General features: G+C 38.7%; 1 protein-coding gene across 6 annotated transcripts; it reads left to right on the forward strand.

The window, feature by feature from the left end:
- Positions 1-1,747: 1,747 nt before the first annotated feature.
- On the forward strand, positions 1,748-24,569 carry LOC131234465 (uncharacterized). 6 transcript variants are annotated; one of them, XM_058231369.1, is made up of 12 exons: positions 1,767-2,054; positions 2,136-2,198; positions 3,645-3,779; positions 4,260-4,362; positions 9,455-9,525; positions 9,632-9,736; positions 14,714-14,747; positions 19,563-19,663; positions 20,925-20,984; positions 21,044-21,241; positions 22,059-22,179; positions 23,986-24,569. In XM_058231369.1, the coding sequence occupies exons 1-11, from the start codon at positions 1,938-1,940 to the stop codon at positions 22,149-22,151; spliced, it is 1,080 nt and encodes a 359-aa protein (XP_058087352.1). In that variant the 5' UTR covers positions 1,767-1,937; the 3' UTR covers positions 22,152-22,179; positions 23,986-24,569. The 6 variants fall into 6 exon arrangements, 5 of the variants coding, with proteins under 5 accessions (XP_058087351.1, XP_058087350.1, XP_058087353.1 ...); XM_058231367.1 differs by having other exon boundaries at positions 1,763-2,198; XM_058231370.1 differs by lacking the exon at positions 2,136-2,198 and having other exon boundaries at positions 1,764-2,054.
- Positions 24,570-25,048: the final 479 nt, after the last annotated feature.

Raw genomic sequence — 25,048 nt, forward strand, 5'->3', positions numbered from 1 at the left:
GGTTTACATTAACTTCTCAGTTCCTTTAGAATCACTAGAGATTGAATGAACCAAACTATCCAATCAATCATCACCAAAACTGATGGTCCAAATACAATATGAAATAAAAATATCCAATCAACCACCTCCTTTGATTGTCCTTCCCTTCGGTAAACCACTTTGGTTGGATAACTCTAATTAGTGACCACTCGGTAGGAACAAATATTATAATAGAATAATAGAGACCAATAACTGATATGGACCATTCATCGTGTGAGGTCCATCTTTGATTCTCTCTCTCGCTCTCTTAACTTTGAGCATGGATCAAACATATAGATCAGGGTGGTCCCAAAAGCCCCTGACATGATCATCCATTTTTAGATATGTGGTGGCGGGGCAGTACTCAATTCATGCTCAAGATGTAGATAGGTCCTCTTTCAACACCGAGATCATGGGATCGAGTGCCTATATAGTGTGGGTGTGTATGAGTGTGTGATGCATGTTAAAAAAAATGCTCACCCCAGTGTGTAATGAACTGAAAATGATACATTAGGCTGGGCGTGGGGCTGTCAACTGGGCGGCCCTCGGGTTGGCTTCGGCTCGGATTTTGAATTGTTTAGGAAGCCTATTAATAAATTTGATTTTACCGGGGCCCATTGCACGTCCTACGGCCGGGCAAACCGTAATAAGGTAGATCTAGAGTGCATGCTAAGAGCACTTACAAATAAAAAGAAAGAAAAAACAAATTCAGGCCTTTATTTTTTCAATTAATTTCTAAACAATAATGTAAAGATGATCAGTAACATTGGCCCCATAGTGTCCCACCAATCAGACGATCCCAATCAATAATCAGTGGCATGTTATGCGGAAAGAATGATCTCATACATGAAGTATGTATGGGATCATCTCTACATCCAATGTGAAGGGCCTGTTAATCTAGACAGTTCAGCTGATGGGCCCTTTTAACTTGGACATATATAGCTTGAAAGCTGAAGTTCGCATATATATGTTCGATCAGTGTCTGACTTCTAACTGGTACGAGAAAGTTACGAATGGTTGTCATCCATAAAAGAAGTGCATTAATTGAACGGTCAAGATCTTTTATCAGTCTGATTTGCTATGCACATTTGATGGAAGCTGATTGTGTACCAAGTAATTAACTCTGTGGCCCCATGATGTATCTCATCCTTGCTGTCTATCTTTTTTACCAGATCATTTTAGGAAATGAATCGGCCCAAAATTAAAAAATATATAAAACTCAAAAGGACCACATCACAGGAAATAGTGTGAATTGAATGCCTACTGATGAAAACTTCTTGGGCCTATAAGTTTTGGATAAGTTGATACTTGTGTTTTTCCTTTATTCAGGTTTGTGTGAGGTCATGAATATAAGGGATGACAAATAAACATTATTATAGGCCTTAGGAAGGTTTTAATAATGGACAAGCCGTTATTCCCATTGTTTCCGGTGGTGTGGCCCACCTGAGCTTTGGATATGCTTCAATTTTTGGCATCCTGGTCATGGATAGTTCACCTGGGTTCAGGTATACAAGCAGTCACAACTACCCTGTGAAGGGCGTACTTTCACTAATGCCTTAAAATGATATGGAAAAATGGATGGTCGGTATGGATAAGATACGTTAACTACTGTTTCTTTTGGTGTGGTCCACCTGAAATTTGTATCTGCTTCATTTTTATGATTATGGCCTAAATAGCTGGAAAAACAGATGAACGGCGTGGATATACAATTCATACATCGAGGTGGGCCCTCACAGTCAGGGTCTCACGCACATTGCTGGTTCCGGGTTTCGCGCTCCATTGTGGCGGCTCGACCCAAGCCCGGCTGTACCGGACTAACGATCTCGACGTGAGACCGGCCCGAATGGCAATCGGGATGGGCCCGGCCCCGAAGATCCCGGGTGTAAGTAGCCTCCAACTTACCAGAAACGGATAGAGAGATGGCTTCTGCTCTGCTCCTTCGACGCTTCTACTGCTGCAGCAGCAGCAGCAATGGAGCTTCTGCTCTCGATCCGACAAGGAAGAAGAAGCAACTCGTTTTCATGGGCTCTCCTCAGGCATTTCATTCATCTCCTATCTCTCCCCTTCATCAATTTATACACCATTTCTCTGTATATATCCTTCAAATTTTTTTGCAGGTCTCAGCATCAGTTCTAGACATTCTAATGAATGCTTCTAAAGAGCCCAATTCCATGTTTCAGGTATTGGGTTCCCCCCCCCCCCCTCATTTCCTTATGCTAGAACTGAAATGCAGGCGAACTGTTTGATCCTTGGCCCCATGATAGGCACTGAATGCTCATTTTCAGTTTTTTTTTTTTCCTTTCATTTCCTTATGCTAGAACTGAAATGCAGATGAACTGTTTGATCCTTGGTCCCAAGATATGCAGCATGCTTATTTTCAGTTTGTGTAATGTTCTGTTATCTAGACCGTTTGTCAGTTGGGCCCCACTTTGGAAGATAGGACCATCACAAGCTTTCAATAATTTGGCCTGCAAAGTGACAGTTTAGAAGTGAAATGCGACAATGGTCCACATTCGGCTTTCAATCTGGGAGGGTTGGGGAGTGTGGTCCATCCACAGCAGGTCACATACCAAAGAATATATGCAGCATGCTTGAGTCTTCAAGTTGAAAATTGGGCACCCTGGGTGACTGATCAAGACTGTTGATGTTACGGGGCCCATAGTGGATTCCAATTGGAAGATCAGAGGCATAGAGTTTTGGCCTTTTATTCAGATGGATGTAGACTACTGCATTTTCTTCCTTAAACCATCTATATGCTGGCCACCAGATTGATGGGTTAAGATTTTCTGATATAGGAGACTTTTGGTTTGGGGTTCACCTGCAGTGGGGCCCATAATACCAATGGTTATTATCACTTAACCATGGGCGCCACTTGTAAGAACTGAAAACCCTTACTTTTGTCACTGCATGTTTCCTCTTGAAAATTGTTGATAAATGCTTCTGGGATTGTAAGCTTTGTGTTTCTCACAGATACTGCAGTTTGTTACAGAAATATCATATAGGTAATTTTAGGGCTGTCAATGGGACGGGCTCAGGCCTGCAAAAATCAACATTTCGAATAGGCCCGGCCCGAAACAGTTCAGAAGCCAGGCTGAGACCAACTCCAGGCCTGGCCTGTTGACAGCCGTGGGTAATTTTGAAACACACAGTGAAACTTAGAATATTTCTACTCAATTGTATGAAGACAGGCCACCCCGAAATAGCTGGGACAGGGCTATGGTGATGATGATGAGTTGATAAGAAGCATCAGCTGATCTGATCTATATAGACTGTTAGTTCATAAAATGCCATGTATGTTTCAAATCCAGTTAAATTTGATGTGGAAGGTTGAACGTCATTTAATGTGTATCAATATATTTTTTTTCTTTTGAAATGTTTTTTCTCATTATTTGAAAATTCTATTTTATGACTCAATTCAGTTCTTCCATGATTTTAGGCCCCGATTCAATATTCAGAACATTGGCATTTGTCACATTCTCTCTTGAATGAATACGGATTGCCGATTTTTATTTATTTATTTATTTTTAAGTAAGGATCTCATTGTCAATTTCTCTACAATGGTTATTGAGGCGATGCGGTGAGGTAGCCATAAAAATAACATAAATGGACTAATTAATTTGGAATAGCTTGCAGCACTTGTTACACAGCCGCCTTCTGCAAGGAATAGAGGGAGAAAGGTGATGCCTTCGCCAGTTGCTCAACATGCTCTAGACAGAGGTTTCCCGAGGGATCTTATTTTCACTCCAGAACGAGCGGGGGAGGTAGTGTTCTTTCTATTATTATTATTATTATTATTAAAGGGTGGCCAAAGTGGGGCTGGCCCCAGATGGTTCATGGTAGGACAATCCATTGAATCCCAAATATCGCTGTGTATAGTTGAACTAGAAATGAGATTCATTGGAATATGGGGCTAGCAGTCAACATGAACTAACTGTCTTTAGCCACACTTTGGTCATTTCCCTTTTAACCAATGAATTCAACCATGGTTTTAAATACCGGTTTTGGAGTGTGACTCGCATTTAGACTAGAACCAGCAAGATTTTGGTCAGGTGATTCATTTTATCGGTTGAGCTGCAAGTTGTAGAAGTTCTTGATGATAAACACTCCAAGTACAACCAATCACCTATATTAATTTTTCTCTGTCTATCATATTTGAAGAAAAGTTTTCATTATATTGTCTTGGAATGTTGTTCTTTTATTTATTTTGTTAGTTAATGAAAATATTGGCTATTGTCATGCAGGAAACATTCTTGACCGATTTCAAGGCTCTAAAGCCAGAACTATGTGTTACTGCAGCTTATGGAAATATTCTGCCCAGTAAATTTCTTGAGATACCACAACATGGTGAGTCAAAGATTTTTTTTTTCCCCCCATTGCTGTGAGTTGCTTGTGGAAGCAATAAATTGCGAGACAAGAATTGGAGGATAGTATCATCTATATAAATACTATGTATGTTGGGTGGTTAAATTCAGTGGAAATTCATGGACCCACAAAAATAGAGGAACACAATCCCAACATGATCATGCAATCATCACATGAGAACACAATCTTGTGCCATTGACCATGACAAATAAAAAAGCATATAAGTATACTTCTTTTTGGTTTTTTTATTTTTTATTTTTGAGGGATACTATGGCAATGTGATGGGTGGGTTGCCGCGGCATACCTACAAAGAAAAAAGAAAAGAAAAGAAAAGAAGATGTTGGATCCAATAAAGGCTTGGTTTTTCAAACTCATAATCTCTTTCTATTCAATGAAGAAAAACACACAAGAATCACTACTCTAACTTGCCATGCCACTGCACGTCCAACCTTTGTCTCTCTATAAAGGTGTTCCCAAATCTATTGAAAATATCTCTTTGAAAGCTAACCAAAACCTAGTTTTCTTATTTGATTACACCACCAATTAGAAAATTGATGCAGGAGGGAATGATCTAACCTAATATGATGTCATGAAATTAAAAGACAGATTAAATAGAGCAATGGAATGATAAAATAAAGTTAATTTACTATAAATTCAGACATTTCAGATTCATGACATGTCCAAATTCAAGCCTACGACAGTCGTGCAACGTGAATCTCATAAATTATTGATTAACCAAGACCTATGGGAGATAGAACCCCCATCCTAGCATAGGATTACATCTAAATTCAATGGAAATCATGTGTCTTGTAGGAGTTTTGACGTGTTAGGGCTGTTTAAAGGCTAGGGAATGTGGGAAATGGGTATGGGGTATCTAGGCTTAGAGGAATTAGGGTTTGAAAAATTAGGGTTGAAGTATTGGGAGGTTTCGGGTTAGGATTTCAGATTTTGGGTTAAGGGTTTTAGGAATTAGGGTTTCTAAAATTGGAAACATGGGTTTCAAGATGTGGAAATTAGAGATTTATAATTTGGACAATGGATTTTGGAATTTGGGAATTTTAGGGTTAGGATTTTGGGAAAATTAGGATTAGGGTTTTAGAGATTTAGGGCTAGGGTTTTAGGGATTTAGGATTTTGAGAACTCGGTTTGGATGGATTAGGGGTTGTAAAAAGAAGAAGAATGAAGGTTTAAAAGAAGAAGAAAGAAGAAAGACAAAGAAGAGATGAAGAAGGAAGAAAAGAAGGAAGATGATACCTTGTTGAGCAGAAAGAAAAGTATAAAAGATAAATAGGGAATCACTCCCCGTGGTTTTGCACCACCAATCCAATCATAGGATAAAATTTTGCTCAATCTCAAACCAAAACAAGAGAAAACTCTTTCATTCACAACATACATAATGGTTAGGGTGGGGATTTCCAACCCTTTAGTCTTAGAAAAGACCTTTTACAAAAAGACACTCTCAAATAAGATTTTCAACAGAAAGACGCTTGATGAATTAAATGTTGTTCCTAACTCCCTATTCTCAACATAAATATGTGCTATATAAAAAATAACGAAACATGTAAACAAACTAAACAACTAAATTATTTAATGGCCCATGGGGCCCACGATCAAGATGTCCGATGATGATGATCCAATGGTCCAATCATTGAGTCCACTCGGTCCAACCGTCTGATGTGTCCATCAAGCTCCTATATGCAGCTCATGTGCATCTTCCCAGTGTGGGTTCTTCAAAGATGCACGAACATGCATGTGGGGTCTTTGATGTGGCTAAGAATGTGAATTGGGTCAAGTAGGCCCCATTTAATAGTCGTCTAGCCATAAGGAGATTGGCTCAACCATCCTCCTCTGGTATGGTGTTCGGATGTCCTCATTAATTCCCTTTGGCTGAGGAGATTTTGCCTCTTGCGAAATAAAGTTGCTTTGACACTCGAGGAGATTCGAGTATTGTTGTTGAAGCTTTGCGTCTGTGATCGACGTACTGTCTGACTTCGGTTTGCCCTTCCACTTGACGAGGTACTCTTGGTAACCTCCATGTCGTGTGGAAACCACTCGCTCATCCTAGATATCCTCTATCTTTTCTATTTCGGTAGGTGTGTTGACAAAAGAGGTAGATGCTGGGAAGAATAGTTGGGTATAGGCCAAGGGTCATGGGACAGGTCGGGGGTGATATCATCAGGATCAAGGTGATGGTCTAAATAAAGGCTAGTAGGTGTAGATGTTGGACCCTTAAAAGATACAAGATCTTCCACATTGAATGTAGATTTATTACCCATGTCAGGTGGAAGATCTATAACATACGCATTATGTCCCAAATTATTCGGTATCTTATAAGGTTTTGCACTACGGGCTTGTAGTTTCTTAACGGCCCATTGCAGAAACCGTTTAGGCCTTATATGAACCATCACATAGTCACCTACCTGAAACTTTCTGAACCCGTGATAAGAGTTAGCAAATTCTTATATGTTTCATTACTCATGTTAATCCGTTTTCCAATTTCAACATGTGAATCATGGATATGACGTGTAATTGCATCTGCGGACTCTGACGACTTGTGTGAAACTAACACGGGAATAAGATCTATGGGCTTTCTAGGCTCATCTACTTGCTTTTCCATACTCTCTTCCTCCACGGGACTCATTTAATCGTCAAGAATGTTTGGTAGAGTCAACCCAAGGACAAGATCTAGGGCATGTTGAATGTTCCGCATGGGTGTAGGCTCATCCGGTATATCCTTTGGGATAACATCACTAAACCCCTCCAATACCGGACTCACCTCAGGTGGTAACTCTACACTATCATTAGGTGTAACCTCAGGTGGCATCTCCATACTAACCTTAGGTGTGTCCTCACTTGCCACGTAGACATATACCGTCAAATCAACATTAGTCTCCCTTTTAGGCTCTTTGGCATTTATTATAAAGAGTGGCTCAAATTGGAATTTCCTCACATATTGAGGATCACGTTTCTTGATGTCCTCCTTTTCCGGGGTGCCTTTGGGCTAGAGAGGATTTGACTTTATCTTCTTACCCTCATGCATAAATTAACACGTATTTGAGCGACTGAATAGTGTCACATCATGATCATACAACCAGGGTCCATCCAAAGTAATGTGGCATACATTCATATATAAAACATTACACCACAACATGTTCGTATAGGAACCAAATTGGATGGAAAGGGTACAACGCTGCGAAAACGGAATCGAAGACGCATCAACCCACGAGACTCGAAAGAGCTAAGGGTGAGGAACGACTATCAAACCTAAGCGATCCACGATGCTAGCAGAGACCACTTTGGTGTAACTGCCACTATCAATGATCACCTTGTAGTATAGGAGTTGGATGCTGCACACTGATCACAGTGGGCCCCATGCATTGTTGCACGGGCTCTTTAATACTATTGTCGATGCGGGCCATATGTAAAGAGGAGATGGTGGGAATGGGCTACTCGCATGAAAGAACTGAAATGACAAATATACCCTACACACTTCCCATGCATTCCCTTTTTCAGAAGTTTACGCTCCTCCCCTTGACCAATGGCAAGGGTAAATTAGACAAACGCTGTTTGCATTTTATATAGTAGAGATATATGGTACAATGAGTGGATACTTAAATATGTGTGAATACCACAACACAACATATTATCTTCAATGATCCTAATTGTTTATTTGCTTTAATGCTTCTAAGTGTATCATGTACATGCTGTTGGCTGTGGGGGTAGATGTGTGATGTCTCCTAGCCTCATGATCGACAATTGCTTATAAAGAGCTTTGACTTAGTTTTTCATATTTTCCTGTGGTCTGACTTCAAAATCTTTCAGCAAGCACAACCTCTCTTGAATCCCTCATCTGTTTCCTCTTGTCAAAGAATCTTGAGGTTTGTATTTCAAAATAAAAAAAATAATAATAATAAAAAATAAATAAATCACAACATTGTAAATCATAATAGCACTTAAATTCCATGTTCTGTGTTGGGAGCCACGGAAGCAAACTTTGAGTAGAATCACACAAACGAAATATAAATGCAAGCAAAGCAGCCATAGAGAACACGTGATTTTACATGGAAAAACCCTTGTGGGAAAAAACTACGGCACAAAGTGCCAAGCAATCCACTATGAAAACGAATTACAAGAGATAGAATTGACTTACATATGTGAAAAACCTTCTAAAAACCCTAGCTCTCCTTTAGAACAAGTCATCGATCACTTAAGATTTCCCTCATCTCGCATTACACCCATATATATATATATATATATATATATATATATATATATATATATATATATATATATATATATATATATATATATATATATAGTGTTACACCTGGAATAGGAAATAAATTGCGCAATTACGCAAAACCGCGTGCAACGTTGATCTAAGCATCGATCAATGAAGCCTCTATGTTCGATCAATCGAACATGCTCCCGAGAGTTATTTTGATTTTTCCGAATTTTCCTGGGTTCGATCGATCGAAACTACAAAAAATTGTCCAATGTGCAAACTCATATATTCGGGGTATTATCAATTGATCGAACCAGACTGTCGATTGATTGAAATCCCCTGTTCCAGCATAAATTGGAGACACCAATTTCAACACTTTTGAACTAAGGACTTGGTTTGGAATCTTTCAATGCGAAAGAACCATGTGGATGCACTTTGGGGATGCATAATGGATGTTGACATTTGCAAAATTTAGGGTGTGTTTGGTTACATGTGAATTGGATTCTGAACATTCAGTTTATTACCATTCACAATGAGGAAGTAACCCAAAATGAAGTAGGTTTCTCTCTCCAACGTAAAAGTGATGTAATTGTGATGTAGAGCCTAGACCCTCGATGAATGCTATAGAGTAAAATTACCACTTGGTTTCTTCACTCATTACACTAGTACCGGCACTTCATTTTAATAGTGCATCCATTGACCCTCATTTAAAAAAGGAAAAAGAAAAAAAAAAGAAAAAAAAGAAAATTCCAAACTATCAATTTCATCTATTTAAGATACTTCTACACAGTAGGTAGTAGTACGATTGTGATTCTTGTTTTAATGTATTTCTGAGCTTGATTTTCTCAGGCACAGTCAACATACACCCTAGTTTGCTTCCTCTATACCGTGGTGCTGCTCCTGTTCAAAGAGCACTGCAGGTTCGCATATTTTTAGAGTAACACAAACATTTTACTTATTTCTGACAGTAAGCATTCTCATTCTCTTGAATACATACATTACTGCTTTGTGCATTTGTGAATGCAGGACGGTGTCAAAGAAACAGGAGTCTCACTTGTGTACACTGTTCGTGCATTGGATGCTGGACCAATCATCGATAGTGAAAGTGTAGAAGTTGATAATCATGTCAAAGTACGTTAGAAACATTATCAGAAAAAGTTGCCTTGCTATGAACTTGGAATATACTTACCAATTGTTTCCCTCTTACATTGAAATTTCATAAAGTAGTTCTTATGGAAAAGATTGTGTGCCTGGTGTGCATGGAGATTCTGTCTGGACATATCTCCCACCATCCAACTATCGTGGTTGAGGATCCTAACCATCTCTGAACTTTCAAAAATTCAAAATTTGAAATGCTTATAGATGCCCCTCCTGATTTCTTTGAATTGTGGGAGATAATGCGTTTATTCACCAACCCTCTGTGCTCCCTAGATGTGTTGAAGTCATGCTCATTTTTTGTTTTGTGTTTCCTAGATATATGAGTAATCTCTAACTTGTTTTACTCTTCTCATTTGTGGGTTTAATTTATAATCCAGTATAGCTATGTTGGCTATGTTTGGTTCCATAAGTGAGTTGGGTTCCAGACATTCAGTTTAGTCAAGAGGAAATGACAAAAACTAGTGAAGTTTCCTAATATTCATAATTAAAAAGTAGCAATCAAACTGCTGTTACATTCCTTTTGAGTCTAACTGAGGGTAAAATAAAAAAGTCCCACTTGATTATAACATGCAATTTGCATCCCGGTCAATCGATGTGATTGTTAAGGGAATCATGATCTGATTATTCCATTATTCAACTACTTATTGCACTTCAATCCAATCGTGCATCTAAATGCACCCTTTCAAGTAACGATGGGCAGCTCTTCATAAAAAATTCCATCAATCTGGCCAATCCATTCTTGAGTAAAATTTCCAATCTTTTGATGAAATTGAAACCCTAATACTTGAACAGCTATGTGACAGTTATTAGGTGCATCAGGATTGCTGTGTATGTCAAACAACCATTTACTCCAAAAGCTTAAGCTTTCAGAGTGTGGTGTATCAATGTATATCAAGGGACTGTATCGCTTCAACACCCCCCCGCACGTGCGGGGTAGGAACTCCGCACAGGAACATACTGACGAGGGTGGAGGGACACTCACACCATAAATAGGCCAGGATTAATTTCCCGGTCCTTAGACCGGACCTGATTTTCCTGACCCCCCCGTGGGAGAATAATATATTAGCGAGGTATATTTGCTGCTCTCAAGATTCGAACATAGGACCTTCCTCTCTAATACCATGTCAAACAACCATTTATTCCAAAAGCTTAAGCTTTCAGAGTGTGGTGTATCAATGTATATCAAGGGACTGTATCACTTCAACACCCCCCTTTTGGTGTAAGTGCATTTGCACACTTTCCTCTTCTCCTGCGGTGTACTCATGGTGTGCCAAAACGGTTACGTATCGGCCGTTACGGCCGATACGTAACGGTAACGGTGGGAACTGTTACCCGTTTCGGGGTCGTATCAGCCGATACCCGATTTTGTACCCGTATCGGCCGATACGGGTCCGTTATGGGGTGTAACGGCCGTAACGGGCCCGTAACGGTAACTTTTTTTTTTTCATTTAAAGTTCTGTTTTTGCTGTTTTTTTGAAACCTTTTGCTTCCAAACTGTTTCTCACTCCTTCTACTACTAATTTCGACCAACCTTGGCTAGGTATTTGAGATAAAAACACATTATATTACAGATTTTTTTGAATCAAAGCTCGGTGGGCCATTTTTCAGAAATTCGTCAAAAATAGGTATTTATACTTTTTTTTAATATGTTTTGTTGTTTTAATCATGTCATATGATGTGTTAATCATAGTAGAACATGTTAATGTGCATTTTACAGATTTGGGGTGCCATTTAATAATTTTTTTATATTTTTTTCTATTTACGCATGAATTTTGGCCCCTTTTTTTAAAAATCAATTTTTAATGATTGTTTTGCTGTTTTAATCATGCCATTTGATGTGTTAATCATAGTAGAACATGTTAATGTGCATTTTACAGATTTGGGGTGCCATTTTATATTTTTTTAATATTTTTTTCTTTTTACGCATTTATTTTGGCCCTTTTTTTGAAAATTTGAAAAATCATTTTTTAATGATTCTTTTGCTGTTTTAATGATGTCATATGATGTGTTAATCATAGTAGAACATGTTAATGTGCATTTTACAGATTTGGGGTGCTATGTTATATATTTTTTATATTTTTTTCTATTTACGCATTTATTTTCGCCCTTTTTTTGAAAATTCGAAAAATCATTTTTTAATGATTCTTTTGCTGTTTTAATGATGCCATATGATGTGTTAATCATAGTAGAACATGTTAATGTGCATTTTACAGATTTGGGGTGCCATTTTATATATATTTTATATTTTTTTCTATTTACGCATTTATTTCGGCCCTTTTTTTGAAAATTCGAAAAATCATTTTTTAATGATTCTTTTGCTGTTTTAATGATGTCATATGATGTGTTAATCATAGTTGAACATGTTAATGTGCATTTTACATATTTGGGGTGCCATTTTATTTTATTTTTATATTTTTTTCTATTTACGCATTTATTTCGGCCCTTTTTTTGAAAATTCGAAAAATCATTTTTTAATGATTCTTTTGCTGTTTTAATGATGCCATATGATGTGTTAATCATAGTAGAACATGTTAATGTGCATTTTACATATTTGGGGTGCCATTTTATATTTTTTTAATATATTTTTTTCTATTTACGCATGAATTTTGGCCCTCAAAAATAATTACAAACACCTAAATGTAAGATATTTTCATATTACATTCATTCTAATATATCTATCATTGATAGTAGATAGTTAGAAAATTAAATATATGAATTTTGTAGTTAAATTCAGGTTATCTGGTTCATAAATTCATCAGACAGTCCGATACAACTTCTCACCAAAGAGTGGACTGTTACACTACCATAAACATGTTCCAATTTATAAATGAATGCATATTTGGAATGCTTGGAATATTCCGGATTTAATCCATATTTTTTCATATTTTTTTGGCAAAAAAAAAAAATAATTTGCGCCGTTACGGGCCGTTACCCCCCCGTATCACCGTTACGCCCCCATATCCGTATCGGTTTTGGAGGTCACCGTTACGCCAACCGATACCGATACGGGACACCTTGGGTGTACTATATGATCTATTATAATAAAATATTGTGTGTTAGGGCAAGATAGCCTAACACAACATCTTTCCCAAACTCTCCTCCTCCTCCTCCTCTCTCAATTTCTCCTCTCTTCTTCACATTATAATCATCAAACCATTCTCTACTGTGTATGGCACTATGTTGGGTGAAACTTGCAGGTAGGGCATCGATGCATCATCGAGTGAACTCCAAGCAATCTGTTCCCATTCTTGACCTATAATAACCAATCTGTAGCAAGAACCTATACAGAAGGAACCCTCCTTGATGCCACAAGAACTCATATGCACTTCCAATATTGCAAAATCAACCTCTTCTTCTCTCAAACCACGCAGAGGCCCAACGCAAAAACACATCACCAATTAAAGCATAGCCCATAACCTATCTTTTTATTATTGTTGCCTTGGTCTTGTCCATTGGGAGAAAACCATGACCAAGGTTGTTAAGATTGAGTAATACCACTAGTCACCACTGGCCCTCACACATCATCATCTCTTTCCTGGGTGGGAAGTTGTCTAGGTTCAGTATCATCCACGCCACACATCCATATTGTCAAATCATTGTCTTGGAGGGCCAGTTTTGTTTCAAGGGCGGTAAAGGCATCAATGAATCTGTTGGTGCACCTCGAGATGTGGCAGATGAAATTCAGCAAACTATTGCTTTGGCATGAGATGGCTTTAAATGGGCCAAATTAACGTCATACTGATTTGTATGCTCATCAATAAGTTGAGTTTCCATATACCCCTAGATTGGCTATCTTGTATGCTTTGAAAGCTAGCTCCAAGCCAGCTCTCAATGCCTCATATTTTGTGATTTGGTGGTGCCGGAGAAATTCAACTTCTTCACACTGGGGATTGTCCAACCTTTTGGGGTGGTGAAGGCTAAGCCAATACCTTCATTGCTACTAGAGGCTAACCCGTTAAAGTAGAGAGCCCCTTCAAAACCTCATTCATTTGAGAATAACTCTCAGACCCACCATACTAGACCGTAAACTGTACATCCCAGAATACATCAGCATCAACGTGATTCTTATCTATTAAAGAACAAAGAAACGGAGATGCTCCTGCATCTTTGTGCCTTAAGATTACATGCTTAATAATTCCCAAATACTAATTATTTTCATTTTTATTTTAAGTAATACTAGAATTATGCTTCAATTGTTCTTGTAGAACAATCTACTTGTTACTATAGTATGGTACTGTAGCAGGCACTATAAAACGTGAAAGAAGAGATGAGAAAAGAAGAGGAAAGCCCTAATTAATATAAACAAAAGATGATAAGAGAATAAGAGCTAGGTGGGCCAAGGTGGGCCATATCCACTTTCATTAACACTCCCCTCCAGCTGGAGTATAGAGGTTGTCAAGCTTGGAGAGTATGCATGTTGATTGAGTATGACCAAGAGCTTGGCGAGCATCATCAAGTTGATCTTGAGACCGGATATACGGCGTAGAGATTTCACCACTAATATGAACAAAAGATAACAAGAGAAAAAGAGCTACGTGGCCCATATCCATTTCTGCTAATCAAAGTTTCTTAAAGCAAGATGAGCTTATGGTGTCTTGGTACATCCAATTCATGTATTCTGAAACATGTTTTGCATGCTATGTATTTTATATTTTTCAGAAATAAATAATGCAGTAGTTTAGTTAGCATTAATTGGGTGCAATATAGTTTTACATCTTGTTTATAGTGGAACTTATATTCAGCTTCAGTTTTGGACTTGCAAAATCTGTTTGAAAAGGCTGCTTTGAAAAGTTTGATATGCTATTGCTGATTTTAAGTTTGTAGTTGGTTGGTTATGGTAATTTCCTTTAACATTTTTATGACTAACTAAGCAAGCTCAGATAGCTGCAACAAGGCTGCGATGACGATAATGATTTTTATAACAAACCTCCTTAAATGATCTGCATGCAGGCACCGGAGTTGCTTTCAAGGCTATTTGATCTTGGTATTCCCTCTCTTTTTCATTTGTCATTCACGTCCAATAATAGACCATTAGACTGGGATGGTTTGCATCTTGCTACCCTACATACCTTTGATCAATGGATGTGCTTCCTTTTGTAGTGATGTGCTTTCTTGTATTTTTACTGCATTCCCATGATTCCTAACCTTTTTTCATTTTTCTTAGCAAACTTCAATCCTTTTGACTGCTTTATCTTAGTAATAAAATAGTTTGAATTCATCTAAGTCATTTATTCACAATTCCACTATTTAAAAATATCCTATATTGTCTTCTATACAGTTTTTTTTCTTCTTTTTTCTTTTTTTTTTCTTTTTTTTTTTGAATTCTTGTTCTTGGGACTCGTTAAGCCTCCTTACCTTGACCTATGTGGAGTTTCAAAGTGAAATTTGATCGGAATTGGCTTATGCTTAATGCACGCATTTTTCAACATAATGAAGTGAAATGAGTGGTTGAGATGCATAATTATGTGACTTAGTTTTATAACTTCTATTATTATTATTATTACTATGACAAAAAGCCTAATATGAAAACATTGTTCTTTAGGCAACAAATCCAAATAGCTTTTACACAGATTTGGATCATAACTTATGTTTTCCAAATTTAACCTATTTGGTATTTTCTAACTATTACTCTCACCTTTCTTAACCATTCCTCTATTGAATTCAGACTACGTAATGGGTCAGGTTTGGGCCCGAGAAATTTTTTTTTTTTTAATAGGGCCGGTCAGAAAGCCTGGCCTGACAAGTTCAAAACACAAGCCCGAGCCTGGACCATTGTCAAGCAGACTTAGACCATTGCCAGGCTTACTTGTTGGTGTTGTGAGCCTTGAGAAGGCAATGAAAACTATGATCATGGACCTAGATGACCACCTATGTTTGGTATATACCATGGAAGACATAATTAATGTGTTGGTAACTTAAATGTTTACTATCATGATGTTTATAGGGAAGGATGCCTCTAGTTGTTCTAGGGGATGATGAGTTTGATGCAACTGCCAATAGCCGAGGGAGGGTTGTGTGCATGGATCTCAGTACCCTAAATGTCCATGGCCATTGTAGTGGATTGGGCAACCCATGAATCTTATGTGACTATCTCATGTGTTGGGAACCAATGACAAGTTGGGATGGATACTCCACCATTGGTCCCCTAGTGGCTTTGCCCTACCCCACATGACAGTGTAAGTATTTACTATGCTTTTAGGTTCTTGTGTTTGGGCCTGACTGGACACTTGCATTAGAGGATCGCATCAAATCTTTGATTCAGGAAAACCATCATGTTTGGGTTGGATTGACTTGAAGATGTACTAGCTTTGACTAATCCTTATACCTGAGGTCATTTTGGGACTTCATGATCCTAGTATTTTGTGCTTTGGCTCACCCAGTGAAGTTAAGTTGGCAGTTGAAATACATGTGTGGTTGGGTGCATGATTAGGATGCTGCTGAGGTTCACATGCTCTAACATGGGTTCCATTGGTTCAGCCAAGAACTTTTTTCTGACTTAGATCTTAGTGATTTGATCATCCATGAAGTGGTTTTCTAGCTAGGCCTGGCACTTAGAAGGTTTTACATGTTTTATCAAATATTTCTTTTAACAGTTGATCTTTTGTTTTGACCTTTAAGAATGGTTTATTGGACTTGATGAGTATTTGATGGTTAAGATCTTAGGGTCCATCTCTCATGCCATTATAGGATTATGGCCAAGGGTGGATGCCATTGGTAGTGGAGGATTTGGGTACATGGATAGCCGCGATTACATTTGATAATGTAGGGCATACTGAAAGCCTATCAAGCTGAGAAGCACCATAACTAGTGCATCCCTTTGAAACCCTGACTACTTATAAATGGATCCTGTCCCAAGGTGAGAGAGCAAGAGAGAGTAGGGAGATCTTCGGAGAAGTATCATTGGCAATTATCACATGATTGTATTGACACAAATTCAAGGTAATATCCAAGGTGTGCCATATCAGTTACATAACAGCTGTAACGTAATGGTAACGGCTTAATCTGTTTTGCTATACGAGTCAAAACAACATGACTGGAAAAAAGAAGAAGAAGAAGAAGAAGAAGAAGAAGAAATTTTACGGAGCCATAGCGACCATTATAGACCTGTAAAGGCCTAGACGGGTCCGTCTGGGCTGTTACACACAGTAACGGAGAAGAAATGAAAAAAAAAGGTTAAAAACATACATACCTGGAACATCTTTTCTTCTTCCTCTTCTTCCTTAGGAGCTGCATGAGATGAAAGTCTCATGCACAGTTTTGAATGAGAGAGAAGTGAGGAATCCTCTTTTTGACTTTGACCCTTCCACTCCAGTTGTTGCTTAAACGGTTAAAAAAAAAAGAAAAAGAAAAAAAGTTAAAAGAAGTTGTGTACGTGGCCCTTTGAGAGCCAACTTTATTTATTTATTTTTACACTTCAATGTGTATGACGCCAAGTGCACTTGCACATTTTGTGGGTGTTTCCCTTATTGTGGGGGCCCACCTTGATGTGTGTGTTGTATATCCATGGCATCCATCAGTTTTTTGAGCTCATTTTGAGCTATAATCCCTAAAATGAAGCAGATCCAAATCTCAAGTGGACCACACCATATGAAAAGGTGGTCATTGAATGCCCACCATTAAAAACTTCTTAGTGCCCACTGTAATGTTTATTCACCATCCAACCTGTTGATAAGGTCACACAGATCTGAATGAAGAGATAACACAAATATCAGCTTGATTCAAAACTTTCGTGGCCCCAAGAAGTTTTTAATGGTCGGAGTGCAATACCTACTGTGTGGTCCACTTAAGATTGCGATCTGCTTCATTTTGGGGACCATGCCTTAAAATGAGCTGAAAAAAAATTGATGGATGGTGTGGATATACAACACATACATCAAGGTGGGCACCACAGTCAGTGTAGCACCCACTAATGTGTTACTTGGGTAACACCTAATCTACTCCCTCAGAAAATTATTCACGTGGCATATATTAAGTCAAAGTAAATCAATTAAATCGTGGGACCTGTTCTCACTAACTCAGACACTTGTTTACTAAAATAGGACAACTGGATATTTTTCATTCTTCACTGGATAATAAATGTCCACCAATCATATAGTCAAATGATGAAGGAGCATAATTTCAGGTCGATTGCATTACCACGATAATGCCATAAATTGCATGAATTTGGAGCCGATTTGGGGCATCGAGTGGTCCCCCAAATCATCGACATTACTCATCCAAATTCAATTTCATTTTTTTTCCTTAAAATTTCTTAGGGGGAATGATGTCAAATATTTAGGGATATGTATTAGTGGGATGATTGTTATATATTGCACAAATTTAGGGCTGATTTGGGGCATTTGCATGGTCCTCAAATCAGGGACACTATTCATCTAATTTTTATTTTTATTTTCTTATAATTACTTTGGGGGAATGATATCAAATGCTTAGAGATATGCATTAGTCAGATAAGTGCCATATATTGTATGAATTTCAGGCAAATTTGCAGGCGTACGAGTGGTCCCCTAAGTCAACAACATTATTCATCCATTTTTATTTTTTAATTTTCTTAAAATTTCTTTGGGGAATGATGTCACATGCTTAGGGATGTGCACTAGCGAGATGAGTGCCATAGCTTGCATGAATCTCAAGCCAACTTGGGGTAAATCTAAGAAGATGAGTGCCATAGCTTGCATGCATCTTGGGCCAATTTGGGGTATATCTAAGCCTGTCAAGTCAATAAAATCATCAGACATATTGAGGCAGCATTCTTACCAAAGAGTGGACCGTTACGCTATCATTAATATGTTAAGAATCACAAAGAATACATATTTGGAATCCTTTAAATATTTCGGATTTTTTTTTCTTTTTTTTTTTTTGGAGTTTTTCTTTTTTTAAAAAAAAAAAAAAAAAAAAAGTTATAGGGGTTGTAACGGCCATTGTGGCCAATATGCATATTGGTTTTGGTCAAGGTGTTTTGTAACGGTAACAGTGGCTGTAACGGCCACCACCTTTACCTTTACGATATGGGTCATAACGGCTGTTACGACCCCCGTAACGGCCGTTACGGTCTCTTTTTTTATTAAAAAAAAAATCCTAAAAAACTTGTATTTGCCCCGTAATGTTGATTAAAAAGTACGGAAAACCTGTATATTCCCCATAACAGACAATTACGGGGTTGTTATGTCCTTTATAGGGGATGTAACGTGCTGTTAACGGCAATTAAGGATCATTTTTATTTTTTTTTCCGTAACGGCTGTTATGGTCGTTACGACCCCGTAACGTGTAACGGTTTCCACCGTTACCTTTACGTAACGGCCTTTACGGCACACCATGGTTTTGGTAGGCACGGATACGCCCACCGAAACGGATGCGGCACACCTTGGTAATATCTCAACCATTGGTTTGTTTTTTTTTTTTTTTAGAGGATTTAATTGTATCTACATGGAGATCTTAAAAAATTTAAAATTTTGGAATTTTTTCAACAGTCTACACTTCCATGTCTTTAAAAAATCACTAACACCATTGATTTTCTAGTCCATTTACCATCTCTTCTTGATTCTATGTTTTTCTGTTCATCATTAAGCAATCATCATCACCTAAACCTGCAAAAAAAAAAAACATGATCATCGCCTTCATCATAGCCTTTTCCCAGCTATTTGAGGTCGGCTTTATAAATCCTGTTTTTCCAACCATTCTCATCTCCCATGTTTTTTCAGTTCTTTCGTAAGATATCTTCTTTACAAAAAGGGCTTCTGCATAAATTTGTTTGGTCAATAGCTGAATGTTCTTTATTTACAATCTTTCTTGGAGTCGATAGGATCGAAACTGCTGATCCGTGAACTGCCCTCTATTTTTGATGGATCTGCAAAGCTGAAGGCACAAGTTCAAGATGATTCTAAAGCTACTTTGGCTCCTAAGGTATTTCTTCAGACTATATGTAGCATGAAATGTAACAGTCTGCTTTGTTTTCAATACACCAATTGTCTTAGTTAGATCTTTTACGCGTTTTGTTTGCCATAAAGAAGAAAAAGACCGATCGTTTATATTCCCGCATTAGTCAAGCTTGTAATATTATACTGTATGCATTGAAGGACAAGTGGTGGAACTTTGGGTTATAAGTTGTTGCTTCATCTTACTGATCAAGTGATGAACTGACATAAACTTGGGTTGCAACTGGCAGGCGCCCAAGCATGCCTTAGCAGACCCATGAGCTCACAACTCGAATCCAAACCCAGCCAGGACGTCCCTCGAGCCACTGAACCGGGCTCAGGCCAGGCTGCCCCACTAGGCCAGCTGACCTATCAGACATTTAGGAGACTCAAACCCAGGGCTGGAGTGACTAGTAATTGAGCCCGAAAACTCAGCCTCTGCCCAAACTGTGAGTCTGTGATTGGTCAGTACATGGAAATCCTAACAAGGGATTAAGCGCAAATGCATGTATTGGCCGATCCAAGATTGACCAATACAAGGATCGAACAGGCACTAAAAGCAGAGTGGTGAAATGCTAGAAAGCTCCCCTTCTTGGACAGTAGAATCTAGGTCACAGTGATTAGTATAAAATTTATAAATTGAATATATAAGTGCGTCCATCAATAAAGAGACCCTTGAAAGGAGTAATACTGCTGAGGTGAAACTGAAAGTGAAGTCACTTTTATTAGTTTGGGGTGAGAAAAATTAATCCACTTCTTGTGCAGTTGTTTCCCATTCAAAGAATTTTGTGATCCTTGATGAAGGGCATGCATAGTTTTTCTCCGTTTCAATTTGTACAAGTGGTCCCATGGTTTGATTATCCAGAACATTGATTTGATGTGCCCCACTGTGGATGGAACAAGCCCCCAAATTACCTTGATTAGAGGCACCCAACTTTGGCCCTTTTCAGTTGAATGAGGATTATCACACTATCCTCCCTGTTTTAACCATCTATATGTATTTTTTTAGCCCACCAACACAACAGTGAGATCTGTCACACGATGAGATTTGTGTGCCATGGTCCCATCCACTCTAGGGTCATCAGATCAACAGTTTGGTTCACCTAAGAACCAGAGTATATTATAATTATTTCTTGGGGTCTATGATCATATAATTCCTCTCCAGTCACTTCATGTGTTTGAAAGCTCTGTCCTTGCAATCTTCTTTAGATTGACACCTGGCCACTGAAACTACAATTTTCTTATGTTAGATAAAATCTGAGGAGTCATGGCTATCCTTTACTCAAGAGGCTTCTGTCTTACATAACAAGGTAAGATCTCACAACTTCTCCATTTTTTTGCTATACAATGATGAAAACGACCTTTGTAGGTTCGGGCATTTGCAGGTTGGCCTGGAACTCGAGTCCAGCTTCAAGTCCTTGATGGCAACGGTCAGGTTGATGTCCTAGAGATCAAAGTTATCACCACAAGAGTTGGCAACTCTAGTAATGTTTGCGATAATGAAGATGACATAACTTTCAGTGGGGGTGTCTTGGTAATTCCATGTGCTGGACGCTCAGCACTCGAGGTTCGATACTATCCTCAACCTACTTTACAGGTTTAGAGCTTTATTTGTAGTTTTGTCAAGCCGACACGCCGAGAAATGTGCTGACCCTGTGCATATTTGCGATATGTAAAACCATGCATCAGGTGGGTCCTGCTGTGTTGGCGACCTTGCCCAAAAATCAGGCTGCACCACTCACCGGGCAGGCTACATGTGTTGAAAGTGGTTAGCTGGCAACTTCCAGTGTATCATACATGCAAACTGCCCAATGAATTGATGGGCCTGGCTCTTTTTGGCCATGTCGTCAACATGGTTGGGCCAATGTTACCTAAATCATGAACTGCCCTACATCTTACATTCTGAACCCGGTGATCTGAAACATGGATCATTTGTGATCCAGATCACTATTCTAACAGATTTATAATTTTGGTTCTGTACTCCTAGTGTAGATTAACTTGTAATGTCAATCTATATTTGGAACGTAGAGATTCATATTTTGATTTATATAACAACATACATATAATATTATGCATGCAGGACCTATAATAGTGATATTCATCATTTCAGATATAAAATTTGTATCAATTCATATATGAACTACATATACCTTTGTATATACTGGAGTGACCCACATTATACTACTTCTAGTCTACCGCACGTTAGAGGAAGTTGCGCACCATGTGCTTGTCTGCCTACCACGTACTGGGCAATCCGCAATCCAGCTAACCTTGTTCAGACCCATCTGATTTGTCTGGGATGCCAATTAGAATGTTTGGCCAATTGCAGAGGTGTGTTTTTGACACTTTTGCTTGCTAAGGTTCTCTAATGCTGGCTTTATCAGGTACTTGAAATCCAGCTTCCTGGTAAGAAAGTGATGAGTGCTCGTGATTTTTGGAATGGATTACAAGGTCGGAAGCTGCAAAAGTTGCCATAGAAGAAGCTTTCCTATGTTCATGCTTATGGTAATGAATTTCAATTGTTTCTTTTCTTTTTCTTTTTCTTTTTTAACTATTATCCAAAATTCAAAAACTTGAAACCTTGACTCGATATCCAGCCAGGTCAGATCGACTCGAAGGCTTAATGACTCAACTTGATATTTATGATAGAATTAAAATGGACTTTTGAGTTATATTAAATAAGGATTTTTACTACAAAATTCCTGAGGAATCTATATTTTACCAAATAATGCCTCCACGATTAGAAATTATGTGGAGGTGCTTTTTGAGGGATGAAATTACAAAATACCCTCATTTATTTATTTTCTTTTAGTAGTGAAGATCAAGACTTGTGGGGCCCACATAGTATGTGTATAACATCCAACCCGTTAAACGTATGCCCCCACACCATGGTCGTAACACGAACAAAACATCAGGTCAATCAGATCATCAGATGGGCTACACTTGAATTGGGATATTTTGAATGGTGTACATTATTTTTTATGGATTTGCACATCATACGATTGGATCCGCCATATTTTTGGTTCGTCTAATAATAATGTTGGTTTGCATCTATTGGATGGGTGGGATGTGAGACACATACCACGTGGGCTCCACAACTTTCGATTTTCCACTTTATTGTAAAGAAAAAGCAGAGGGCTGCAATGTAATTTCTGCTCTTTAAAAGCACTGCCCTGGAATACGGTTACTGGAGGCAATATTTGGTAAAATCCAATTCCTTGAGGAAATTTGTGGTAAAAATCCCTCTTAAATATTTCAAAATGAGCAAATAGAAAAAATCAGCTAAAATATACAATAATGCAGGGGTTGAGGGTTGGTAGATGGCACTTGCAAGTGACTCAGTTCGGGTCACACTGAGTCACATTGATTTGACCGAGTCCATGAGCTGATTCGAGTCTGGCCAAGTCAAGATCACTTCTCCGCGAGTTTCTTAGTGACTGGGCTTGAAATCTCATTTAGTCTGGCTGGCTCGGTCTAGTTTCAAGTCAAGTTACTAAGTTTTAGAAGTATTTTGTCATCTTTCTTCCCTTTTCATTATTCAACTTCATCATCTGTAATTGCCAGTCCCTATTTCATCATCCAATCTCATGATCACAATGTGAACCTGGATGCAAGGTAAATTTGAGTGTGCACCCTTCCCAAGGGTGCTAGGACAAGCTAGCTACAAATCTCAGTTAAGAGCATCTCAACTGTCATTTGGGGTGGAAAAAAAGAAAGGAAAAATCAATAAAATGCTAGATTGCTTAATGCAGGCTGTGTTTTCTGTGGGCCCAAACACCCAAGCACATTTTGGAAAGCCTGCCAACAACCCTCTGATGGTTCACCCAAATGTTGCCTGCGTGACTAACCAAATCAGTCGGTCCACATGCATTGGTGGAAATTATTGGACCCATGTTTATGCGGCTGTCCAACTGAAAACAGGTGGAGCCCATCTTTTCCACCAACGGGAGCTGGGGAGGCTCAAATTTTGTAGTGGATTGGAAAACCCAACCCTTGTGGAAATGTCATGTTACCATTTCGAGATGGTGTATTGTAGGGTAACAAATGGGTTCAGCTGGGCCAATGCGGCCCATGATGAACTTAAGTTAAAGAGAGCACATGAGGTAAAGAACCTAGCACCAAGCCAGCCCAGACTGCAGGCCAAAGATTGCAGCCATCCTTGTTGTCATGTGCCAAGCCCAATAGTGTTTAATAAGTTGGATTGGACCAGGATATTTTGCTGGTCCTTGGACTGGGCCTTGGTGGTCACTTCCACCCCTAAGTTTGTTATGCTATGGATGTTGCCTGATGAAGTCTCTTAATGTGGTTTAGGCATGAATTGTGGGTGGAGCTGATGAGAGCCGAGGGCTGAGGCTGAAGGCCCATTGGAGTGGATGGTCATTCTGGTATTTTGTTCATGCCCATGCCTTTTACTTTTCAATTGTTTGGTACTGTTATCTGTTTTGGTACATTGGGCTTTCTGTAATCTATGGCTGTAAGCCTTGCAATGTTGGTTGATTGCTTGCCTTTCTTCTCTACCTATGTATCTGAATGGTGGGCCCCACATGCTACACCCAGCCGCATGTGCCAATCTGGTATCCATGGGCTGTCCAATCGTCGTCAGGTGTCAGCCATCATGTAGGTAACATGGCCCAAAAATCAGACCAGATCGCTCGACTGGGTCAGGCCATTGACCTAGTGGGATCTACCAAATGGAAGGCTAGCAATCCTGACACATTACAAGTGGTGCACACTTACAATTGAAGAGTTTGTTGGATCATTTCAAAGTGCCATTTACAATGATGCCCGTTTGTTTCTGCATTTTTTTTCTTTCCAGTTATATTTGACTGATTTGTAAATACTTATTGCTACCTTGAGTATGAAATGCTCAAATGCTCTCAGAGCACTATAAGTTATAGTGCTTCTAGTTTCTTCGGTTAGCTTGGACAGTCCAAGAGATAGATATGAACTGTCCATTAAGTCCAGAACATATCTCAAGAGCTACAATGCAAAAATAAGATGTGATGATCAAATCCATCCTAGATTCGGCCTTTCTTTTATAGCTTTTCTTTTTCCAACCCATGGATGGGTTAGGAATGCATAACAGAAGCGATTCTAAAAGAATCATAAGCAATCCGTGATGGGAGCTATAAAATAGATGGATCCAATTGTTGGTTAGACCTTTTTTTTTTTTTTTTACAAATTGTCTTCACATTCGAGGCCATTGATCTGATGGTTAAGATCAACAGATTGGTGTGATACTTGCATGGCAGCACACGAAATGTGTGTTGGACCTAATGGACAGTCTTAGATCCATTGACTGGACAGTTTAAGTGTCTCAATGCAACTGTGAGCACTCGTACAATGTTATTATCTTAATTAGGCTGCCCCGTTT

This window comes from Magnolia sinica, chromosome 19, assembly GCF_029962835.1.
Source record: "Magnolia sinica isolate HGM2019 chromosome 19, MsV1, whole genome shotgun sequence".
NCBI lineage: Eukaryota > Viridiplantae > Streptophyta > Magnoliopsida > Magnoliales > Magnoliaceae > Magnolia > Magnolia sinica.